Source organism: Schistosoma haematobium, chromosome 5 (assembly GCF_000699445.3).
Source record: "Schistosoma haematobium chromosome 5, whole genome shotgun sequence".
In the NCBI taxonomy this organism is placed as follows: Eukaryota; Metazoa; Platyhelminthes; class Trematoda; order Strigeidida; family Schistosomatidae; genus Schistosoma; species Schistosoma haematobium.
In genome coordinates, this window is record NC_067200.1 from 3,180,469 (window position 1) to 3,206,388 (window position 25,920).

Below are 25,920 nucleotides of genomic sequence, written 5' to 3' on the forward strand. Positions count from 1 at the left end.
TAACCAGATTAGACCAGACGTTTCTCGACATATCTATAACTTTCCAAATACAGCTTCGAACTCCATTGTCGACTTATGACTTGACTAGGTAGGTATTATGGGGTAATCAAGGTGTTACAGACAAAAGCGTCGTCAAACATTGGTTATCAATGGCATCTTCAGTAGTAAGCCTGATGTGATGTGGTTCACCAAACACTAAAGTGAGTTTCTGTTCATTATTTTAACAAGCATTATCTCTAAGTTTTCGTTTTTTCAGGGATAATACTTTTGTATTGTCGAATTTTTTCCAATTGTTATCCTCAATAATACGGAACACCTAAACTGTATGAGATTAAGATTCTTAGATCCCCACCTGATGCCATTCTATCCCGACAAAGTAGAGGCCTGATTGTTCTGTTCGGCAATGAGTTGGCCACATACATCCCAGCAATTGCAGAACATTATAGCTCAAGTGCTCACTCAATCCCCCATTTAGAATTGGCATCATATTTCCTATTATTTCATCTTAGGTGTTGAAAAACGTTGTGTTTCAAAGATTAAATTCGAGCCCCATCTGTCCTGTTCCACGATCAAAAGAAAACCCATGTGTCACCGCTACTTTGATTTCTTCTTTTGACATGACGAGGCTTGCCCAACGGCACAGAACACTCATGCTTCCACGTAATGGAATTTATTTTCTAAACTACGAGCATATGTGTATAATACTCCCAAAGTAAACATCCTATCCATAAGGCCTAGGTAACATTTACTTTCAGGGCGTGACTATCCGATTGCACACTAAGCAGAATATTTCACTTATATTTCTACGCGCTTCTAGTTTACCTACCGCATCTTTCCTTCACATCCTCAATCTGGAGAAATGTTCGGTATTACACGAGTGTTGATGTTATTGTGACACCGAGCAATATTTCAGAAAATATTTATTTGTTCCACGACCCCATTGTTATTTTAAGAAGTCAATATGGTCGACGTTCAAAACTCATGAGAGCCTCTCACCTGGTCTTATCAAGTTGTTGACATGAACTCCTACATAATTATCTGGTAATATCTTACGAGTAAAGACACCGATCTCTTCCAGACGATGCGCGTGTCTAATGTTTGCATCAGGATCGTTTAGTTATAGCAACTTACTTACAATAATATTCAATGAGAATGAACTTTTTCCAGTCATTTCATGGCTAAATATAGTCTTACTTTCAGAATTTAGTGGAGTATCCTATCACTCGGGATAAAAGACTGTCTGAAACATATCGACAAAACTGGCGGTTTGAGGCCTTTTTCATCCCCTTCTTCGTTCCACACTGTCCATTTCATTAATTGCGACAGCTACACTGCAACTATTTAGAGCTCCGACATTCATACCCAGATATTCAATTCCTACCTTAAAATCGTGACCATCAATATTCAGTGTAATATCACACTTTGAATGATTCAAAACATATCTCTCTTTTTCATGTTTCAAAGTTCGACGTTTGTCTCGCATCATAACAGCATGTGCTAGACTAACACATTCTTAACATTTGTAAGTGCAGCCACTATTATCTTTCTTGTTTGCCAACCCCAGAAGTGTTATCGCCTCCCGGATCAGTAACGTCTTACACGAGCGGAAAAATATACAAACCCAATCGGAGTTAGTAGTCAAGGATATTTTGCATGCGGTAAGACCTAAGCTTGCAAAAATCTAGTGTAACCACCTTTTACATTCATCACATTGTATTTCATCCTCCATCGAGAAAAATTAATTTTAGCGTTTGATCTTAGATGGCTAGCGATTGTTGTGGATGCGTAGCACAGTCTATCTACTTGTGATTTAGTGCGGATGTGTGAACGAGCGCCTTCAGCTATGATGTGTCTATTAAAATCGATGAGACCACCATAAAACATCTAAGACTTGCAAAACTTTATTTTAAGCATATATTATTATATTTATTATGATTATGTATCGCTTCTGATGCTTCAAGGTGCATAAACCATTGATAAGGCTGTGTGGCTGAAAATTTTACCTCTTTTGTTGAAACATTCAAAAGTGATCTTAATAAGTTATTGACATACTGAATTTGCATAACTGTGATACAACTGAGTATCATAAACAACATACACTACACAAAATATGGCGACGTTGGGCTCAGACAATTCCTGTAACACTTATTCATAAGTGATATTCCAGCTGATCAACATCTTAAATAGAAAACTAAAACAATTTTATCTGCTCTTCATACGGAAAGTCGAGGCTGTAAATAAATACAAAAATCCAGTAATGTAACTACTTGATCACAAGTAATCATTACATTTTTGTGATATCACAATGAGTAGAAAAAAATATAACCAACCGTCCCATCAATGCTCACTTTATTTGAAAATATCAAGTCCAATCTTGATATTGGTACCTATTTGATCATTATTTCGTCCCAAGTATGATTTGTGCTTAGAGTTGGACTAGATATAGAATAGTAAGTGAAAGAGGTTAAAACAGTGTCCGTTTCCAATAAGGTAGTAACATTACGTGTCAAATAAGGTAATTGTGGGGACGACCAACGGGTTGACCCGAGGAAGCTTGTAAAGAGCCTAAGATATTCTATCCAATCATCTTGTGGAGGAACATCTCAGAATCTCAACGTGTAACCGCCCTATTGGGAAAATGCTAAAAACCACTGTTTGCCGATTGGATGACTACAATGATGATTTCGCTTTTACTTAAAAATATAAATACGAGTTTTGTGCCATATTGGACAGTGAAATAACATTACACCTTATTTGTGACTTGGAGGGTTCTAGCGTTCGCCTGTTCATGTAGTACGCGGTATATCAAGAATCTAAGATCTAAATATAACAATAATTCAAGAAATACCTGTTACTGAGTTCTACCACGTAGCCATATGGTGGGCGAATTTTGATTCGCCAAATAAGGCCACTTTGTGCGAGTAAAAAATTTAATAACAAGTGGATTTAATCGGCCAAGAAATTGTTTCGTCTTCCAAGGAATATAACCGCTTATACGTATTAGTCGGTTTAGCCCAATAAACTTTCTTCATCACTCAGTAGCGGATTAGGGGCTTGAGTATCGGTATCAGTCTCAAACAGAAAGACGATCAAAATCGATAGTCATAAGTCCCTGTATTCCACAATGCTATAGGACTAATAAAGATGTGTGGACTCATCCATTTTCGAAAATAATGTGCATTTTTATTATCCAATTTTCCATGTATCAAATGATTCTTTATATCGCATTATTCTCTACTATCGCTTAGATAAACTTAAATTATTTCTTCATTATGATTGATTAATTAGTGTTTTCTAATGAACAAATTTAACAAGGAAACTTGCACAGTCAATTAATTTTATGAATTCAATACCAACCCTATAGTTGAAGTGATGATTTGCAAAATGTTAGAGGTCGTTAGGAGTTTGGAGCTAAAAACATTCGATTCGAGTCCCATCTGAACATCGATGCTAGGGTGCATGGAACATCGTCGAGGAGTCATGTATAAAGTGAAACACGAACCCTGAATCCCGCTGATATACACTTCTCAAGTCTGCTAAAAATACTTGTCTTTATGTCAATATCGAGGTTATCTGCTAAGGCGTCACATGTGCAAAAAGAGACCAACCAATAATTCATAATAGTAACAGAGAGATTAGAATCCTATTATAATTATTCGAAGCACTTCAATTCAATATAAGCAAACTAATTTAAAGGCAGAATGAATTTAATCCATAATTTGTTAAAATTGAAAACCCCAATATATGTAGGAAACATAGAAAGAATACTTGAAAAACAATAACTTAGTATACACATACAAATAGTATTTTGGCGCGAAAAGGAAAGAAGACTGCAAGATTTTGAGCATGAGCCAAGAAAACCATATCAATTGCTCTATTTGAAATTATCTTTAATTATCATCATCGTCAGTCTCATGATCCTCCTCATCGTCATCAGACAATTCACCACCTATATGTTTGATACGATTACTATGAGCCAGTTTAATATTCATTCTTTTCGATGGATCTTTAGTTAATTTCGACTCTAATACGCCTAGTTTGGCTAAATGCCATTCTAATTCTGTGAAGAAAAAAGAAAACACGAAATATGAAGAGGGAAATAAGATTGGATGAGTTATTAGAATATATTGTAGACTAATATCATTTGTAAAATAAAAATCATCTACAGAAATTTTAGTTAAAACGAAATAATGAATATTGCTTAATTCAATAACAATGAGATAAATAGAAACGTTGAAACAGTAGTATAAGAGTGTTTTCGATTATCATTAGCAGTCGTAGCTTTCAACAACGAACGAGTAACTACTAAATATCAGTAATTCTAAGGAAACTATGATGACCAAATAAACAGAACTGACGAACATCCTCGACCTCAAAAGACGAAGTCTCACAACCATAGAGCGAAACTGCTCTCACCGATGCGTTGTACACCCAACCTTATACAGCCAAAATCTTATCATAACGACGCTAAAGTAGCTCGGAATTGCATAGGCCGCTCAGCCTTTCACGATACACAAAATGATCTAGTCACTCACGTCACCACCAACACACACACAGCTATCAGTATCAGGAAAGATTCCAACAGTGTTGTTGAACCGGACGAAAGACTCAGTAGACACCGAACTTCGAGGTTGTCAGGCTAAATTCCGTAAGGATCGGTCGTGCACAGACCCGATCGCGACACTACGAATCATCACCAAACAATCAGCTGAATGGAACACGTCACTAAACATCAACTTCATTGATTATGAGTAGGTGTTTGATATTGTGGATAGGAGAACATTATGGAAACTTCTTCGACACTATGGTGTATCTGAGATTCCAAACATCATGAGGAGTACATACGACGGACTAAAGTGTAGAAGGACAGCCGATAGACGCACCCCAACTAAGGACCGGAGTCAGATAAGGCTGCTTCTTTTCTCCCTTTACTGGTGGTTGACTGGATTATGAAGACCTCGATATCTGAGGGGAGGCGCGGAATACAATGGACAACTCAGAATCAATTAGAAGATATGGACTTCGCAGATGTCCTGACTCCTCTATACTGATGTATGTGCGAGGAAGCTAATAATTGGTTATTTGCTTAGTCAGATCAATAGATATTCTGGCACTTGTTAGATGAGTTATATATTCTCTTACCCGTATTATTACTGCATTGCTGTCGGCTTATGGTGTAGAAATATACTTACGTTCTATTCACGTGTTCTTGATCTGAGTTGTGCTGAAGTCCTGTAAAACAAACACTGGGAGGTATCTAGTGTAGATATTCATCTAAGGCAAAGTAGCGTCCCATTAGTGCAGACGAGGAAGACCGAACGCTATAACACATACCATACACACGAACAAATGCAGGTCAATGCAACCAGTGTAGCAGAAACCTCTGCATCAGTACACCTCAACGTACACAAGGGAAAAGCACGATAATCAAGCACATCACGAAGAACACCAACCCAATCACACTTGATGGAGAAACTCGGGAATAGGTAGAAACTCCCACGTATCTGAGTAGCATCATCGATGAACAAAGAGGATTTGATGCGGACGTAAAGGCGAGGATTGGCAAAGCAAAGAAAGCATTCCTACAGTTGAATAACATATAGAACGCAAAACGACTGTCAACCAGTATCTAAGTCAGAATCCTCAATACGAACACAAAAACAGTTTAACTGTACGAAGTTGAAACTCGGGGGACTACTAAAACCAGCAATAAAAAGGCACAAGTCTTTCTAAATAGTTGTCTACATAAGACACTCCATGCCCGTAGGTTGGACATCATCAGCAACAGCCAACTGTGAGAGAGGACGGACCAGCTTCCATCTGAAGAGGAAATTAAGAAAAGCTGTTTGAATTGGGTAGAACATACATTGCGAGAACAATCAAACTGCATCACAACGCAAGCTCTCACTTGGAATCCCGAAAAGAAACAGAAAAGAAGAAAGCTGAAAATCACACTACGTTCAAATTTCCAGGAGCTTAATTTTTACCGCGAGATTCACTTTTTGACCTAAAATATGCCAATGACATAGTTCTTTTTGGTGAAGACGCTAACAAAATGCAGAGTCTTCCGATCACTCTGAACAACAGTGCAAGCATGTTCGGGATGCGATTCTCCCACCTCGAAATGCAGAATGTTGCTTCAGGATTGGGTTGCATCGACACCCGAACTAACGATAGAGAGTGAAGTTGTTGAGCGTGTCGATCCCTTCACTGATCTTGGAAGTCTCATCAGCCCTTGTGGGCTGATGTGTGACGAAATCTCAGCACGGATACAGAAGGCTCGACTAGCTTTTACCAACTTGCGTCATCTATGGCATAGGCGAGATATCCGTCTATCAACCAAGGGACGTGTTTACTGCGCATTAGTTCGTTCCGTCCTACTTTATGGCAGTGAAACATGGCCGGTAAGAGTAGAGGATACTCGTAAGTCACAAATATTTGATCAAAGATGTCTTCGAAACATTGCTTGTATATCCTCTGACAACCGGATAAGTAACGCAGTTGTTAGGAAACGGGTATTAGGTAAGGATCGCAAATCAATTGATGAAGTAGTGAAACTTCATCAGTTGAGATGGCTGGGACACGTGTTACGTGTGCCCAACCACCGACTACCTCGGCGTGCGTTCTTACATGATGTAGGAGTGGGTTGGGAGAAAGCTAGGGGCGGCCAGAATAAAACATGACCCAAATCCATGAAGTCATTGACAAGTGGACTGAGCTATGCTCGTAGGTGTAGACTACCTGGTTGGGATCCACGAGACGATAGCAACCGATGGTTAGAGACCCTGAATGACATGGCTCGAAATCATTCGCAATGACGCAGATGTATCCACTATTTGTGTTCTCCCAAACTCTAATCTTCTGTATTCTTTATGTCCCATTTCTTTTTCTCTTTCCAAATTTATTTCACTGTATTATACTCACTGAACAACATCTTCAGACTCTAATCTTTCCAATTACTGCTTATACTCTTACTAGTTCTACCACTACGGGATTTGAACCGACAGTTGCATCATTGTGCTAATGTGGTGTGGCAACTCGAACTGATGTATGTACATACGAAGTTCTACGTTGTGACTGACTGACACTACGTCGGCAATGGGAAGCAGACATAAAAAGGAAAAAAAGTAACTGGAAAGGGTTACTCAGGACAGGGTTGGAGGGAAAATGTTGGTGGGTGGCCTGTAATAACCTAATATTTACCAAACCATGAACTATAAAACTCAATTGATAACTTTGTTTTCGTAGTATTCGGGTAAAATTACTAATTTACAGACTCATCGAGTGACTGGAATTAATCAGCCATAAGCAACGTAGAACACGGAGTGACGAGATAAATAACAAAGGAGTCCGAGAAATCAAGCAACAATGTGAATAAGAAAGACTAAACATTGAGAATACGGTTTGAACAGAAGAGTTGAAAAGGCATATATGAAGAAATACTAGAACTCAAGATTAAAAATAGATAAAGAGTGGGTACATCGACTACGGTGTGTTGGGGACGATAGATCCCCAAAACTCAAATTTTGTAATTTACTTATCGATTAAATGTGCAGATAGGTCAATTGATGAACTATCAATTAAATGTACAAATAGGTCAATTGATGAACTATCGATTAAATGTTCAAATAGCAGTCAATTGTTGATTAATGTTCAAAAATCTTCTATGACAATATCGATTGTAAATAATTGTATAAATACGCTTGACTTGTATGCTTGATCGGATCTGCCTGCCTGACTTGTTATCTGCTGTTTGTCTGTAGAATACACTTTCTACACTTTACCCAGACTTCTTGATCGCGTTAGCGGAGTTGGGGACAACGGACCAGAATAGTCTATCGAGTCGCTGAATCATTGATCCTTCGTTCGTTCGAGTAAGACGCATCAGTAATCGCATTCAAGCAATAACGAAACATAACAGGTGTGACAGATTCTAAGCCGCAACACTCAAAGTCTCTAACCGATAATTGCAGTTATTGTGTAAACCACAATGAGATAGTTTGAATTTACCAATACGGACAAGGCAAACTGTAACTAACTTCATGGGCTAGTGCCATGTATTCATCTGACTGCCCCTAGGACTCTTTCAACACAATCCTATACCAGCAGCCAACCCATGTTGAGGTAAGCGGTAATTGAATATACGTAATACATACTTGGATCACCTCAGTCTATGAAGAATAATGATCGAAATATGATCTCAGACAAGATCCCGATGGATTATTAGCCTGATTATTATCTAAAATAAGTGACAATTACTTAGAAACTCTAGATGGCCGGAATAATCTTTTCTCAATTTGAAGAAAGTTTACATCCCACCGTTTTCATTGCCAAATAACATGTAACAAAATCGTTATTATACATTATGTATGATATAAAAAGACACAATTGAGCAAACTTCACCTGGTGTATGGTTGTTTCTATCAGCACAAAAAATAGGATTAATGCTTGATAAGTCAGTCAATAAGTGATACACATTGTAGAACCTGGCACATATACACGTCAGTTCATGTTTCAACATCCATTAGCACAATAAAATAAAATTGTTTGGTCGAATCCCAGAGTAATGGAGTTAGTAATAGTATCAGTAGTAATAGAAAGGATTAGGAATCCAAGATACAATTTGCAAAGAAAATATGGATTAATGGAATGAAAAACTTTAAACTGATCTGAAAACTTAAGATTTAAGAGAAGACAAAGAGTGAATGCACCAGAGTTATTGTGAACGATTTTGAGCCATGTCATCCAGATTTTAACAATTTGTGACGGTAATCTCGCGGATCTCAACCAGCTTGTCTGTACTTACCTGCATGTTTAGTTTCAGTAGTCACTGTCTTAGTGGACTGATACCATGTCTTAGTATGACCACCTCTAGATTTCCTCCAACCTACTATTAACACCATCTATAATCGCGCTTTGTGGTAGTCAGTGGATGAAGATGAAGACTCATTACCCTATCAATCTACTTGCCATCTTTACTCAGTATTCGGTATATAACTTCAAAAGAAGCAACTGAGCGGCTTCTAAAAGTAAGAGAAATAGTTTAAGGGGACCTATGATTGAGTGCTAATAACTTACGAATGTCTTCTATTTTTCAAGGTCATAAAGTAGAAAAAACGAGATGCTGCGCGATACACTCATTCTTTAGTTGGCAAACAGATATCTCTGCTATGCCTAGAATCTAGCGTCGTCAATGTATGTTGTGTCTGTGAACACGCATACGGGGTCCGAGTGTAATCGTTCATTTGACATAATCTGGTCAATACAGAGAACTAGCGCGATTTGCTCTCCGTATATGCGGAAACTTGACTGCCATTTCTCGTGGCCCCGCTGACCTAGGTATAACATGTTATATCCGCGAGTATAATGGGTTCTTCTAGACGATTGCAAAAGATGTTTAATTGAAGGACGGAGGCAAGAAATTAAAAGACTAGTTTCCAAACGTAGATATTACTATATCACCCTGTAATTCTCGCCCATTCACTTTGCATTCGTAATTTTTGATGAGCATTTACTAATTACACTTGTTTCATCGACAATGAGTCAGCGTGATGATCGACACAAATTGTTAAAATCTGGATGACATGGCTCAAAATCGTTCACAATAACTCTGGTGCATTCGCTCTTTGTCTTCTCTTAAATCTTAAGTTTTCAGATCAGTTTATAAGTTTTTCATTCCATTAATCCATATTTTCTTTGCAAATTGTATCTTGGATTCCTAATCCTTTCTATTACTACTGATACAATTACTCACTTACTTACGCCTGTTACTCCCAATGGAGCATAGGCCGCTGACCAGCATTCTCCAACCCACTCTGTCCTGGGCCTTCTTTTCTAGTTTCATCCAATTCTTGTTCATTTTTCTCATGTCTATCACCATTTTTTGGCGTAATGTGTTCTTTGGTCTTCCTCTTTTCCTTTGACCTTGAGGATTCCATGTGAGGGCTTGTCTTGTGACACAGTTGGGTGCTTTCCTCAATGTGTCCTATCCACTTCCAACGCTTCTTCCTAATTTCTTCCTCCACTGGGATCTGGTTTGTTCTCTCCCACAGTACGTTGTTGCTAATAGTGTCCGGCCAATGGATCTGAAGTATTTTGCGTAGACAACTGTTAATAAACACCTGTATTTTCTGGATGATGGCTTTCGTAGTTCTCCAGGTTTCTGCCCCATACAGTAGAACTGTCTTGACATTTGTATTGAAAATCCTGACCTTGGTGTTGGTTGACAGTTGCTTTGAGTTCCAGATGTTCCTCAGTTGTAAATATGCTGCTCTTGCTTTGCCGATCCGCGCTTTCACATCTGTATCAGATCCACCCTGTTCATCAATGATGCTGCCCAAATACGTAAAGGTTTTAACATCTTCCAAATCTTCTCCGTCAATTGTGATTGGATTGGTGCATTCTGTGTTGTATCGGAGAATCCTGCTTTTCCCTTTGTGTATATTGAGACCTATTGCTGCTGAGGCTGCTGCCACACTGTTTGTCTTCTCCTGCATCTGTTGTTGCGTTTGGGATAGAAGGGCCAGATCGTCTGCGAAGTCTAGATCATCCAACTGCATCTTAGATATCCATTGTATCCCGCGCTTTCCTTCAGACGTTGACGTCTTCATGATCCAGTCGATCACCAGGAGAAAGAGAAAGGGTGAGAGTTAGCAGCCTTGCCTGACATCAGTCTTTAATTCGAACGAGTATGTGAGCTGTCCTTCATGCACGATTTTGCAGTTTAATCCGTCATAGGTATTCTGTATGATATTGACTATCTTCTGAGGCACGCCGTAGTATCGGAGAAGCTTCCATAGTGTTGTTCTGTCCACGCTGTCAAATGCCTTTTCGTAGTCAATGAAGTTGATGTAGAGTGATGAATTCCATTCAAATGATTGTTCTACAATGATCCGTAGAGTTGCGATTTGGTCTGTACATGATCTATCCTTACGGAATCCTGCCTGTTGGTCACGAATTTGGGCGTCTACACAGTCCTTCATCCTGTTTAACAATACCCTGTTGAAGATTTTTCTCGGTATTGAGAGAAGAGTGATGCCCCTGTAGTTATCACACTTGCTGAGATCGCCTTTCTTCGGTATTTTGATCAGAAGTCCTTCTTTCCAGTCTGTTGGTACTTGTTCCTCATCCCAAATCTTATTGAAGAGAATGTGAAGTATCCATTACTCTGGGATTCGACCAAACAATTTTATTTCATTGTGCTAATGGATGTTGAAACATGAACTGACGTGTATATGTGCCAGATTCTACATTATTTATGACCGACTGAATTTAACAAGATTACAATTAGAAACGTAGTGTAAAAATTAAAACTCTAGTCTCACTATAGAAACCAAACATATCTGACACATGTTTTTTCCCAAATGACTTATATTATGGTTGGTAATCTGGTTAAAGAGAAATGATTCATTTTTTTAGGATATTTAAACACATTATGACAGGTAATATTTAAGCAATCGAAACCCAAATAACAGGATATCTGTCACTGGTCAGTAGAGTTTTATAGAATTAATTAATAAAACAGGTAGTGCGGATGATCATATGGAGTGAATCTATAAAAAGTATATTTACATGTGTACAGACGTATGTACTTAGCTTTGAGAAGTATTATTTGAGTAAAGGCTAGTGATACTATTCACTTGCCAAAAGCAAAACATTGAAACGAGTTTCATACCCATGATCTATTTGGCTAAAAGTTATTTGCTTGAGACAAGAAGCCATAGTGTATGCTTGCAGTTAAGAGCATAAGAACCTAATCATTTATTTACTTGGTTATCAGTTTATATTTTCACACATCTGGTTTAGTAAATGTAACAACATGAGATAATTAAGAAAATTTGCAAAAGTATACGACTATTGATATAAATATTTACTTCATTCATTGATAGCTTAGACTCGTGAAATGAACTCATTTATAATGATTGTTTGAATCTTCCGGTTGATATTAAGAACTGTGACTACGATGTTTCTTTAGAGATCTCTGCATTCTGAGCAGATAACTTCGATACTGCCATTAGGTTACAAGTATTTTAGGCAGAGTTGGATAGTGACTAGCAGAGGAATCCAGAACACGCGTTTTGTCACATTTGGAAGTCGCCATATGAATGTAAATGTACCTCTGCGAAGATATTCATAATGGGTTTTGAACTCAGTGCCTTTAGCTTTACATACCTTCAAATCAAGCCCTATAAATGGATCAAAATTAACTCACAATGCACACGCCAGTGGCCATCCTGACCAAACACCTTAGTGGATAGAAAGTAGGGTCTCGTAAGCGAAATGTATTAGGTACAAGTCCCAGTAAGCACATCAACAACAGTCCAAGTAAATAAAGACAATGAAGCCCAAATGGAACAAGACGCGCATCCATTGATTGGCTCTAATGTGACATTATGTCAGGTTTCTTATCACGTGATTTATCCACCAATCAGAATACAACTTATACAATATTAGCACTGTGCCAAATCGATGACGTTCGATCGGTATGAGCAGCCTAGCGTCCTTATTGGTCCTATGTCCGCCTAGCTCGTCCACTTGAGTCCAGAACAACGAATACCAGCTCCCACTATGCGAATCGAATCGAATCATTTAGTTCAGACATACTGGGTTTATGTATCAACCAAACAGACCGTAACGCACCATGAAATAGGAAATAACATTTGTACACAATGAAGCCAAAAAGTGGCTGTGAATGTGGGAGGCAGTAGTTAATAAACTGAGCATAATTTAGGGACAGTAAATCGTATAATAATAAATTATAGGTCAAAATGGAGCTTATAATAAAGGGAATATAAATATATATAATCTAATTATTGAATAATTATACAATAAGAATATTTATAGAATATTAGTCTATTAATATTCCTCAGAAGTTACCCGTAATTTAATCCTCACTAGGATATAACACCTCCCTTTTTTGAAGCATTAGAGATAATAATGATTTTTAGGATTTATTTTTATTCAATTAGGTTTCGGCCTGATGCGCTGTGACCTCCTTGGGAGTGTTGTATATGTCTTATTATTATTATTATTATTATTATTATTATTATTATTCGGGTCATTTTTAATTTCATTATCCGACTCAGTTAATATATTTAATGGTATATTCGACGTTATAGCATCTCCTGTCTCCCGCTCTTGTCTGGTTGGCTGTATCTGGTTTGCATGTCGCACCCATATCTTTTGTCCAACTTTTACTTCATGGATAACCTTCCCTTTTTTCGTATTGTGATGCCAAACTTCCACGTTTACTTTATTCCCGTGAAATTTCTTGCTATTGCCGCTTGTTGAATCGCTGTTCCATTCGTCTGTTCTTGCGGAGGTTGGCTCTAGGTTTTGGTTTCATTTGCTCTATAGGTATTCTAATCTTTCTTCCAAAATTGCTTCTGCTGGACTTTCTTGATTATTTGTTGCTGGGTTGGGTGTTGCTCGGTAGGTTTTTAAAAATATTTTAATCATCTCTTCTATTTCCCCTTCTCCCTCGGCTTTAAGCAGTGCTCTTTAAGACGTATCCACGAACCTCTCGACTAGACCGTTAGACTGCGGATGGTATAGGGGTGTCTTCATATGCCTAATGGCGTTGGCGACGCAGAACTTCGAAAATTCAGCGGAGGTAAACTGTGGTCCATTATCAGACACCAATACATCTGGACACCCAAAGCAGCTGAATACTTGTCTGAGTTTTTCGATAGTAGCTTTTGTCGAAAGAGACTTCATGTAGTGGATCTCTGGCCATTTTGAGAAGGCATCAACAATCAACAAGTACTGTTTCCCGTTTATGGGACCGGTGAAATCCACATGCACTCTTGACCACGGATTTGTCGGTGTCCCCAACTCTGCATTTCTGTCCTGAGAGGGGCTTCGATGGCTTTTGCACACGCGAAACATCTCTCAACATATTCTTTGATCTGAGCATCAATATTCGGCCAATATACATAGCCACGTGCATGTGCCTTCATCCGTGCTACCCCTGGGTGTACAGCATGCAGTTCTGATATCACCTTACGGCGTAGGTTTGTGGGTACAATTACTCGATTTCCAAACATCAAGCACCCGTCCACGAGTGATAGAAAATTTCGACGGTGAGAATACTGTCCAATGTTTTTGTTGTCTATATGAGCGGGACAACCATGTTCGAGGTATCTAATAATCTGCTTCAGCTCGTCGTCTTCTTGAGTATAGGGTTTAATGTCTTCAGAGGATAACGGTGTTGCTTTTATGGCAACTTGTAGTATTTGGTGAATATCATTTTCCAACGATATCGTTGCGATAATAGAATCTTCGCTTTCCTGCTTCTGATTCGCAATTAATCGGGATAAAGTATCAGCTTGTTCAAACTTTCAGTTGATTTATATAGAATTTGGAAATCATAAGCAAGCAGTGTAATAGCCCAGCGTTGTAATCGATTCTCTGTATATGCAGGAATACCTGACTTCGATCCAAATATAGATAGAAGCGGCTTGTGGTCCGTTAAAAGGGTAAATCGACGACCATAAGTCATTTTATGGAATTTTTTTACTGCAAAATCTAAAGCTAGTCCTTCCTTCTCAATCTGACTATATTTTCGCTCAGCTGAGTTAAGAGTTCGGGATACATGAGCAACTGGCTTTTCTTTACCATCGGGAAAACAATGGCTGATAACAGCTCCAATTCCATAGTTGGAAGCATCGGCGGCTACAATTATTTCAAGCTTAGGATTGTAATGAGTCAGCAACAGTTTAGAAAATAAAATCCTTTTTATTTCATCGAAAGAATCTTGACATTCCTCTGTCCAGTGCCATGTTGTATTAGCCATCAAGAGTTGATTTAATGGGTGTCGCAATTTATACATATGGGGTACGAACATACTATAATAACCAATCATCCCCAAAAATGAACGAAGGGTCCTAACCTCAGTCGGTCTGGGCATATTTTTGATAGCATTTATATTGTCTGGATCTGGTCGACGACCATTTTTATCAAATATATATCCAAGGTATTTAACAGACTCGGGCAGAAATTCACACTTTCCTTTTTGTAACTGAAAACCAGCTTGTGATATTTTAGTGAGCACCACGTCTAACCGACCCATTGATTCCTGCGCAGAAGAGCCAACAACTATAATATCATCCAAGCAAACTGCTACACCTTCGACGTTAGACACCATAGTATCCATTATCTGCTGGAAAATTGCTGGAGCTGGCTTAACACCAAACGGTAATCGGTTAAATCGATAGAGTCCATGGTGGGTATTAGGGTTAGTAACTCCTTTGAATCTTCGTCAACTTCCACTTGTAAGTAAGCTTCAGATAAATCAGGTTTAGAAAAATAACGTCCATCGTTTAATTTAATAAATAAATCCTTTGGCAAAGGTAATGGGCATGAATGATTTTGTATTAGTTCAGAAAGCGAACGGATCTATTCGCCTTTGTGCAGACTTTTCAACAGGATTAAATGACGTTTTACAAAATCATTCATACCCATTACCTTTGCCAGAGGATTTATTTATTAAACTGAACGGTGGACGTTATTTTTCTAAACTTGATTTGTCTGAAGCTTACTTACAAGTGGAAGTTGACGAAGATTCAAAGGAGTTACTAACCCTAATACCCACCATGGACTCTATCGATTTAACCGATTACCGTTTGGTGTTAAGCCAGCTCCAGCAATTTTCCAGCAGATAATGGATACTATGGTGTCTAACGTCGAAGGTGTAGCAGTTTGCTTGGATGATATTATAGTTGTTGGCTCTTCTGCGCAGGAATTAATGGGTCGGTTAGACGTGGTGCTCACTAAAATATCACAAGCTGGTTTTCAGTTACAAAAGGAAAGTGTGAATTTCTGCCCGAGTCTGTTAAATACCTTGGATATATATTTGATAAAAATGGTCGTCGACCAGATCCAGACAATATAAATGCTATCAAAAATATGCCCAGACCGACTGAGGTTAGGACCCTTCGTTCATTTTTGGGGATGATTGGTTATTATAGTATGTTCGTACCCCATATGTATAAATTGCGACACCCATTAAATCAACTCTTGATGGCTAATACAGCATGGCACTGGACAGAGGAATGTCAAGATTCTTTCGATGAAATAAAAGGATTTTATTTTCTAAACTGTTGCTGACTCATTACAATTCTAAGCTTGAAATAATTGTAGCCACCGATGCTTCCAACTACGGAATCGGAGCTGTTATCAGCCATTGTTTTCCTGATGGTAAAGAAAAGCCAGTTGCTCATGTATCCCGAACTCTTAACTCAGCTGAGCGAAAATATAGTCAGATTGAGAAGGAAGGACTAGCTTTAGATTTTGCAGTAAAAAATTTCATAAAATGATTTATGGTCGTCGATTTACCCTTTTAACGGACCATAAGCCGCTTCTATTTATATTTGGATCGAAGTCAGGTGTTCCTGCATATACAGAGAATCGATTACAACGCTGGGCTATTACACTGCTTGCTTATGATTTCCAAATTCCATATAAATCAACTGAAAGTTTGAACAAGCTGATGCTTTATCCCGATGAATTGCGAATCAGAAGCAGGAAAGCGAAGATTCTATTATCGCAACGATATCGTTGGAAAATGATATTCACCAAATACTACAAGTTGCCATAAAAGCAACACCGTTATCCTCTGAAGACATTAAACCCTATACTCAAGAAGACGACGAGCTGAAGCAGATTATTAGATACCTCGAACATGGTTGTCCCGCTCATATAGACAACAAAAACATTGAACAGTATTCTCACCGTCGAAATTCTCTATCACTCGTGGACGGGTGCTTGATGTTTGGAAATCGAGTAATTGTACTCACAAACTTACGCCGTAAGGTGATGTCAGAACTGCATGCTGTACACCCAGGGGTAGCACGGATGAAGGCACATGCACGTGGCTATGTATATTGGCCGAATATTGATGCTCAGATCAAAGAATATGTTGAGAGATGTTTCGCGTGTGCAAAAGCCATCGAAGCCCCTCTCAGGACAGAAATGCAGAGTTGGGGGACACCGACAAATCCGTGGTCAAGAGTGCATGTGGATTTCACCGGTCCCATAAACGGGAAACAGTACTTGTTGATTGTTGATGCCTTCTCAAAATGGCCAGAGATCCACTACATGAAATCTCTTTCGACAAAAGCTACTATCGAAAAACTCAGACAAGTATTCAGCTGCTTTGGGTGTCCAGATGTATTGGTGTCTGATAATGGACCACAGTTTACCTCCGCTGAATTTTCGAAGTTCTGCGTCGCCAACGCCATTAGGCATATGAGGACACCCCCATACCATCCTCAGTCTAACGGTCTAGTCGAGAGGTTCGTGGATACGTCTTAAAGAGCACTGCTTAAAGCCGAGGGAGAAGGGGAAATAGAAGAGATGATTCAAATATTTTTTAAAACCTACCGAGCAACACCCAACCCAGCAACAAATAATCAAGAAAGTCCAGCAGAAGCAATTTTTGGCAGAAAGATTAGAATACCTATAGAGCAAATGAAACCAAAACCTAGAGTCAACCTCCGCAAGAACAGATGAATGGAACAGCGATTCAACAAGCGGCAATAGCAAGAAATTTCATGGGAATAAAGTAAACGTGGAAGTTTGGCATCATAATACGAAAAAAGGGAAGGTTATCCATGAAGTAAAAGTTGGACAAAAGATATGGGTGCGACATGCAAACCAGATACAACCAACCAGACAAGAGCGGGAGACAGGAGATGCTATAAAGTCGAATATACCATTAAATATATTAACTGAGTCGGATAATGAAATTAAAGATGACCCGAATAATAATAATAATAATAATAATAATAATAATAATAAGACGTATACAACACTCCCAAGGAGGTCACAGTGCATCAGGCCGAAACCTAATCGAATAAAAATAAATCCTAAGGATCATTATTATCTCTGATGCTTCAAGAAAGGGAGGTGTTATATCCTAGTGACGATTAAATTACGGGTAACTTCTGAGGAATATTAATAGACTAATATTCTATAAATATTCTTATTGTATAATTATTCAATAATTAGATTATATATATTTATATTCCCTTTATTATAAGCTCCATTTTGACCTATAATTTATTATTATACGATTTACTGTCCCTAAATTATGCTCAGTTTATTAACAACTGCCTCCCACATTCACAGCCACTTTTTGGCTTTATTGTGTACAAATGTTATTTCCTATTTCATGGTGCGTTGCGGTCTGTTTGGTTGATACATAAACCCAGTATGTCTGAAATAAATGATTCGATTCGATTCGCATAGTGGGAGCTGGTATTTGGTGTTCTGGACTCAAGTAGACGAGCTAGGCGGACATAGGACCAATAAGGACGCTAGGCTGCTCATACCGATCGAACGTCATCGATTTGGCACAGTGCTAATATTGTATAAGTTGTATTCTGATTGGTGGATAAATCACGTGATAAGAATCGGACATAAAGACGTAAGAAACAGTCCTCTGAAGTTACTTGTAATTTAATTTTCACTATGATACAACACGCTCCGGTCGAGTTATGAAATTAAGCCCTAAATTGACTCATGGTAAAATTCAAACCTACACTACCTTATAGTGGTTTGTGTATATGTCGTTTGTGCTCCAGTGTATGAACCTAGAAAAAGTCAATGAGTTAAGTTGTATAGACTGAAACTTCTTGATGATCTGATAGCTTATAAGACTCAGAACCACTGAGACAAAAGAAACTAGTAACCAAAGAAAGTATATGAACAAATAGACCCATAAACAGTTACCTTTCACAGTGACCGTATTTCCACCAACAGCTTCAGGACCAATTAACTGTTCTTTTAAATCACCAGATTTATAGATAAGAATTGATGGTAAGTTGCTTGTTGGATAATTTGGAATACATAAGCTAGCTTCACCACGAAGAAATTTCACTGTGGGAAATTTTTGTGCTAATTTACGAAAATGTTGGTCAATTAAACTGCATAATCCATGCCTGTGGTATAAAATTAAAGTATTTTTGACAAACGATAACATATTTTATAGAAAGAAAATTTAAACACTAGCCAAGGATGTATACAAATAAGTTCCGGGTTGTGATTGGTTAGAGGAGATTATCTAATGTAAAGTTACTAATTTTATTCACTTGTTGGGAGGTGATTACGTTGTTGGATAAGTGAACTTTCAACAAATAGCTGAGTGTCTTAAAAGACCTCCTTCGATTTACCTTGATTCCAAAATTAGCGCAGTATCAGTTCTTATGTCAGCAATGGAACTCAGAAACGATTTTATTTGATTACTCAATTGTATAAGTCAAGTGACTTAATAGTTAACTAGGCTGGAAGAAAACATCTATTTGTACTTCATTGGTGATTTTTATAATTCTTTCTACTCCATAGTGAAGACAAAAATGTAACTAATCCCAGTCATAATATGTAGCGTTGAATCATAAATACCTACCCATCAAAATGGATTCGAAACCAGTAGGAACATAAATAGAAAATTAGAAATAGATTGAATGTACTTCAAAACTCCTATGAATTCCTCATATATGGATGGTACATCATAAATTCTAAATAGCGCTCATAGCAAGACTAACATACTGATAGTGTTTTAAATATTGAGGAAAGCAAGAGATCATGCATGTAAACTAGAAGACAAATTAGAAAAACGTTATGTTAATATACTATGCAACAAATTTGAAGCAAATTTATAGCCCCAAGTGATTGAATAAGGTCTATCATAATATTGAAACTTAACATATCCCGAAATTATTTGCATGTTATGACATGATTATGAACGATAAATCGTGTTTAAAACATCATATAGCCAGTCAGGATAAATACAACATCCGAATTTGATAAATTTTCGACAATCACTTTATTTCACTGATTACAGATAGTACACCAGAATTTTTATTTACTAAGTACTCACCCTTTTTCTCCAACATGGATTACAACAAATGTATCACCAGCATTTGTCACTTCGGTTGTCCAGTCAGCTTTGGTGACTTCCCGTACATTACCAAAACGAGATTTTGATGCCACCTCCTGCATCATCGCAATGCGTTTACGTCGATATTCTTCAAGAAAACGAGCCTCTTCATCATCAATCTCTCCATCTTCCAATAAATCAAGTTTCTCATCTAACTCATCCGATGTCAATTTATCTAAAATAGATTCTAAAAATATGAACGTTCATTAATTCTCTCTTTGAAATGAAGATAAAAATGTGTTTAAAAAGCCAATAGTATTTACTTGGATCTGGAGGTAGAGGGATTTCTTCTTCAGGTTCAATCTTTTTCGGTGGTAAAATCCCTTTCTGACGTAAAATATCGTTCCATTCAGTATCTTCGTTTGGATTCTAGTTATTGACAGGTTTTCAGAGATTAAATTAAATTCATAAAAACAAACCAACATATTCCTCACTAATGAGAATGAATTTGGAACCCGACTGAAGGAAAAATTTATCAAAATTTAGATAACAGAGACCACCAATACTCAATCACATAAATATATCCATCATTGCCTCTAATTAAACAAAACAGAAAAAATTGTGTTCAAACTAAGTGGAAATGTATACTGAGCAATAAAAACAAATAGATTAACACGTAAATTACCACAAAAGCCATCGGCTTAAATTTTCACCTCGACATCGTGCAGTTAGTAGATCAAGGAAATTGATATGTTATGCAACAAGCAAACTGAACATGAGTCGAAAAGACGAAACAAAGAAAGAATACTATGGTTTTTAGGACATAAAGGGTAGGGTTCAATGGACTTGTAATTGGTTATTATTGGTTTTACCACAACCTTTTATCACAGGTTTCAATTATAGTGAGGACATCAACAGTGAAGTTTACACCTATCTACAGATCTTTAAACCCAATGTTAGTGATTTTATGGTCATTCTTCAATATGGTGCTAGATAGAGTTATAAAAATGAGTGAGCGATATTAGCTATGTGCTTTATCTCAGCTATTTAATGCAGATCCACTACTTCGTTGGATAACTTGCCGTTATTACATAGACATTAGGACCCTAATTTAATATTGTTCGATTGGTAATTTTACCAATTATCCCAACCATAAAAATTAATAATAACTACTACTGGTCTGATTGTTATTGTGTAGCGAATATATATTAGGTACCCCCTTGTACCAATGTTTATGTGTTCAAGTAAATAAATAAATGACCACCCTACTTAATGAGCATTAATCATAGACTGTCTATTCGCTTGATTACAAAATTCATGTTACTCATCTTATATGACTAAAATAAAAGGATTTCTAACTTATCTTAGAAATGGGAATGACTGTTCTCTGGCATGTCCACCTATAGCTCTAAATAATTGGCCTGGAAAACATTGACTTTTACTTAATCACGATAACTAAAATTACAAGCCCAAACAACAGTTAGTTCAAGTTCAAAGTCTGTCATAAATGTGTTCAAATGTGCAGTGTAAACACATCGGAGTATTTCGAACGGGTGCTAAAGCAGTCATCCAACCAAAGCTTCAAACTTTGGAGAGAAATATTGAGTTGTTTGTTCCTTTGGATATACGTTTAGGTAGGTGTTCTTGGTTACGAAGAGGTTTTATCGTTATAGTCGTTTTCAATCTGAGAGGTGAAGACATTGGTTACGAATAATACGAGTGGGTGAGAAGCAACGATCAGTGATCTATTACAGTATGCACAGAGCTAAATTGAAAGTTGAAGCTCATTTTGAAGAACTCAGGAAAAGGTGTCATCACTGCTAGTTTTTTAGTACAAGCATCAGATTGGTTACTGTTGTGACTACATTCGGGTTTTTTATCACGTGATTTATCCACCAATCAGAATACAACTTATACAATATTAGCATTTATTGCAGACATACTGGGTTTATATATCAACCAAACAGATCGCAATGCACCATGAAATAGGAAATAACATTTGTACACAATGAAACCAAAAGGTGGCTGTGAGCGTGGGAGGCAGTATTTAACAAACTGAGCATAACTTAGGGACAGTAAATCGTATAATAATAAGTTATAGGTCAAAATGGAGCTTATAATAAGGGGAACATAGATATACATAATCTAGTTATCGAATATTTATGCCATGAGAATATATAAATAATAATACTTCATTAATAAGTCTCAGACGTTACTCGTAATGTAATCCTCACTAGGATATAACAGTTACCTTTCGCTGAACTTTTTCTAAGACAGTTTTATACTTTTAGTGATGGGACACATGACCTGAGATTTTTTCAGACGAGTTGTTAGGTGAACGCTGAAGAACGTTTTGAATAGTCCAGGAGTTAGGCAACATGAGATTCTGGAAACAGATCCCAAGACAAAGTATGTCCCATAGGCTGTGAAATAGAACTAAGGAAAGACCTAGAACATCACATACGATGATGCCGAGGTGCTGTTCATCAGTGGAAAGTGTGGTGTTGATATTCCTAAGAAAGTATGAGGCTGACGTATTACTACAGTTCGCAGGCTTTATTCTGCGCCGACTGGTGGTAAGAGGGAACAAGCTTCTGGTGATCCAGTCGCATACCCTATGCACATCTTGATGAGGTCTTATCTTTCTCCAGACCATGATGTTATTCGCAAATAATAGATCTTGGTGATCTAAAGTGCAAGTCATTTCACGCTACTTGCCACTTTATCAAAACGAGCACTTCAGAAGTGCGAGTTTTACGGCTGCATACGAAGAATATATATATATATATATTAAACTTCAGGTGCTTCATTTAATCGGTCCCTGTCATCTGTCAACGGAAAAGACCTTGAGAAGCTGCACGACATCGCGACGCCAGATGATTTTCACGATATGAGAGACAAATTACAAAAGCGTAATCAAAGAAGCCAAGAACATGTATGTATTAATTTAAAGTGATAATTAGTCTCTACTACTCTATATGTACAGTCTTCAGAGTTAACGAACATAACCGTAAATGAAGCTTCAAGTAGCTAGTTGTGTAAAAGCATGTCATCTAGATATCGTTGTAACTTTTTCGGTCTTTACATTTCAGAATTCACAAGAATATTTTGACTTTCAATACTCAAACAGGCGTTACGAAAAGAAATAATCAGTGCAATATTTAACATGTTCAACTACGCTTACAATAAACATTTTTAAACATGGGCTTAATTTCCTAAATGCATGGGAAACTCTTCGACTAGGTGTTGAGAAAGCCTGTTTGGTTTAAAAACGCATTTGCAATTAGGTACATGTGTTTTACTAATATTTTCAAACTACAATAAGCCTTGGTAATCACAATTAAAATACATACATGCTCTAGCATCTACCAGCTACTCATAATGTTGTAAAATGTTACGCCTTTTCTTTTCAATAAATTTTTTTAAACATGTATCATTTTTTGCAAGGATTGCAGTTTTCGTCTAGTGTGACCTGGGAATAAAGACGAACACATGAGACGTTTTGAATTATGCCAAAGTGCTGAAAGTGGAAGATAAATCAGATAAATCGACGTGTATATATGCGAAGAGTAGACAATTCGGCGACATTTGAAACAGCGATGCAAAAGGCGAAATCCGCATCATATCCCTCCGGAAAGGCAAAAAAGCAGGCATTTTGGCGCGTTTCACTGTCGTTTCCCCTTTACTACCCTTTTGTTCGCCTTTATTCCTACTTTATTGGTTGTTTTTGGTAGCTCAATAGGGTACCATATTGAGGTATAAAATTAAGGAACTAAAACGCTTCACTATAATCAGACTTCGTAAATAACCGATTTTCATATTATGTATCTCCGATCTATCGTTTATTATATACTAAATCCTGAAATAATACTGGGTTAGCACTGTGGATCCTCATAACTACCTTGAGGTGCTGGCTACTGTAACGCACTGTGTGTATTGTCCGCCAATCAAATTGTTTCGAATGGTTATCTTCAGTCTTCAGTATTAAGGATAGGAGGTCTATCGCCCTATATTAATCCTTGCAGTTTGTAATACTGTGGAGGTCCAATCTCGTTTTGAATATATTAACAGACGGTGCTGATATTACGTGTTCTTCGAACGTCCTCTCAAATGATCAATCCTGGACAAAAGCAAGAGAATAGACATGTTAGTACCAGGGTCATCGTATACGGTAAGCCAATATTAGATCACCCCGTATTCTACGGTAATATAACGGAAATAAGTTAAGGTGTCTCAGTATGTCTTCATAAGATAGGCCAGATAGACCATCTCAGTACCTCGTCTTTGGACCCTTTCCAGCATATCTGCTTCGTACTTGAAACAAGGACACGCTGCTTGAATCCCGTATTCTAAATGTGGTCGCATATATATCGGGTATAGTAATCTAAACATTTCATCGTCTAAATACTGGAAAGACCTACGAATTGACCATAATAACCTATAGTCTTTTGCAGCAGCAGCCTTACAGTGACTAGTGGTTTTGAGATCATTGCTTAATATGACTCCTAAATCTTTATAGTTCCTTGCTTTGTGTAACACAAATCCACGTAGCGTATAGTCATACGATTAATCAGAGTTATTTAACTGCATCACTACACTCTTATTAGGATTTACTTCTAGTGACCACCTGTCTAACCATGCCACCAGTGAGCTAAGATCATCCTGTAATACCATTCTATCCAACATACTATCTATGGGTCTCCAAATCTTTATGTCATCAGCGAAGAGTATGACATGATTTTGCTACAGTTGGCAATTCATTTACATAAAGTAAAAAGAGAAGAGGACCTAGGATTGTGCCTTGGGGAACCCCACTTTTTACAGGTACCCACGAGGAGAGAGCCCCATTAACCCTTACCCTTTGTCTCCTGTCATTGAGAAAGTTACTTATTCAATCGACGACTGTATAATGGATTCCAAAACGTTCCAGTTTGAATTTAAGACCAGATTGGGAAACCTTATCAAAGGTTTTACTTAGATCTATGAAAATCACGTCCACAGGAGCATTCCGATCCTTCGCCGCAGCCCAATCTTCTCGTGCAATGAGAAGGTTTGTCAAGCAAGATAAGCCTTTCTGAAAACCATGTGCCATGGAGAAAAGATCTCGCCCTTCAACAAAGTTTATAACAGCTATCCGAATGATTTTCTCCATCAGTTTCACAACTGCACTAGTTAAGCTAACGGGTCTATAGTTACTAACTAAATCCCTACTCCCAGCCTTATACACCGGACTTATTATGGCGACTTTCCAGTCTCTAGGAAGTCTGTACTGTCTCAGAGACATGTCGAATAGTATCGCTAATGGTTCAGCAATTTCATCTGATATGGCTTTCATAATCCTAGGATGAATATCATCGGGACCACTGGACTTATCAGGTTTGAGATGCTGAAGTAGCCTTAAAACAGTATCTTTCTCAATGACTATAGGATCCATCAGCAAGCCGTCACGGTCGCGATGAATCGTTGGTCGTTCCTCATTACCGATAGAAAACACTTTACTAAAATATCCCGATAAAGCTTCAGCTTTTTCGGCATCATTCTCTGCTAAGATTAACGGATTGTCTCGTATCAAAAGTGATGGAATTCCATCGCTTCTCTTAGTTCGCCTTTTTATATACGAGAATAACCGTTTCGGACTATATCTAGAATCCCTAACCAATTGTTTTTCGTATGATAGCCTAGTCTTACTTATTAACGCTTTACAGGCATTCCTAATCTTACAATAACTGGATCTGCATTGTTCTAAGCCAGTAGAGATGAACATATTCCAGTGATTCTTCCTTTTCCTAAGGAGTTTCCTGACCGTTTTACTTATCTATGGTGGACTGTTATTCACCTTTAAATACAGACCACGCTTCTTCAACTGGTATGCTAGTATCTACAAACCAATCTGTCTTAGCAGCGCATTCCTGAATAGCTGATATGTTAGCGTTCCATACATTTGGGCGAGGTGTAATTTGATCGTATAATATGTCCCTAGTTCTAAACGCGAATGACAGAACAGCGTGATCGCTATTCACTATCGGTGTAAGAATATTTAA

General features: G+C 37.7%; 1 protein-coding gene across 2 annotated transcripts; it reads right to left on the reverse strand.

The window, feature by feature from the left end:
* Positions 1 to 3,287: 3,287 nt before the first annotated feature.
* Positions 3,288 to 23,948, reverse strand: PDCL3_1 (Phosducin-like protein 3). Of its 2 annotated transcripts, XM_051217301.1 has the most exons (7): positions 23,781 to 23,948; positions 23,233 to 23,738; positions 20,359 to 20,475; positions 20,203 to 20,308; positions 19,880 to 20,126; positions 18,733 to 18,941; positions 3,288 to 5,820 (listed from the first exon to the last, which is right to left on the reverse strand). In XM_051217301.1, exons 3-7 carry the CDS (start codon positions 20,362 to 20,364, stop codon positions 5,666 to 5,668), a joined length of 723 nt encoding a protein of 240 aa, XP_051064689.1. In that variant the 5' UTR covers positions 20,365 to 20,475; positions 23,233 to 23,738; positions 23,781 to 23,948; the 3' UTR covers positions 3,288 to 5,665. The 2 variants fall into 2 exon arrangements, with proteins under 2 accessions (XP_051064689.1, XP_051064688.1); XM_051217300.1 differs by lacking the exon at positions 23,233 to 23,738 and having other exon boundaries at positions 3,288 to 4,060.
* Positions 23,949 to 25,920: the final 1,972 nt, after the last annotated feature.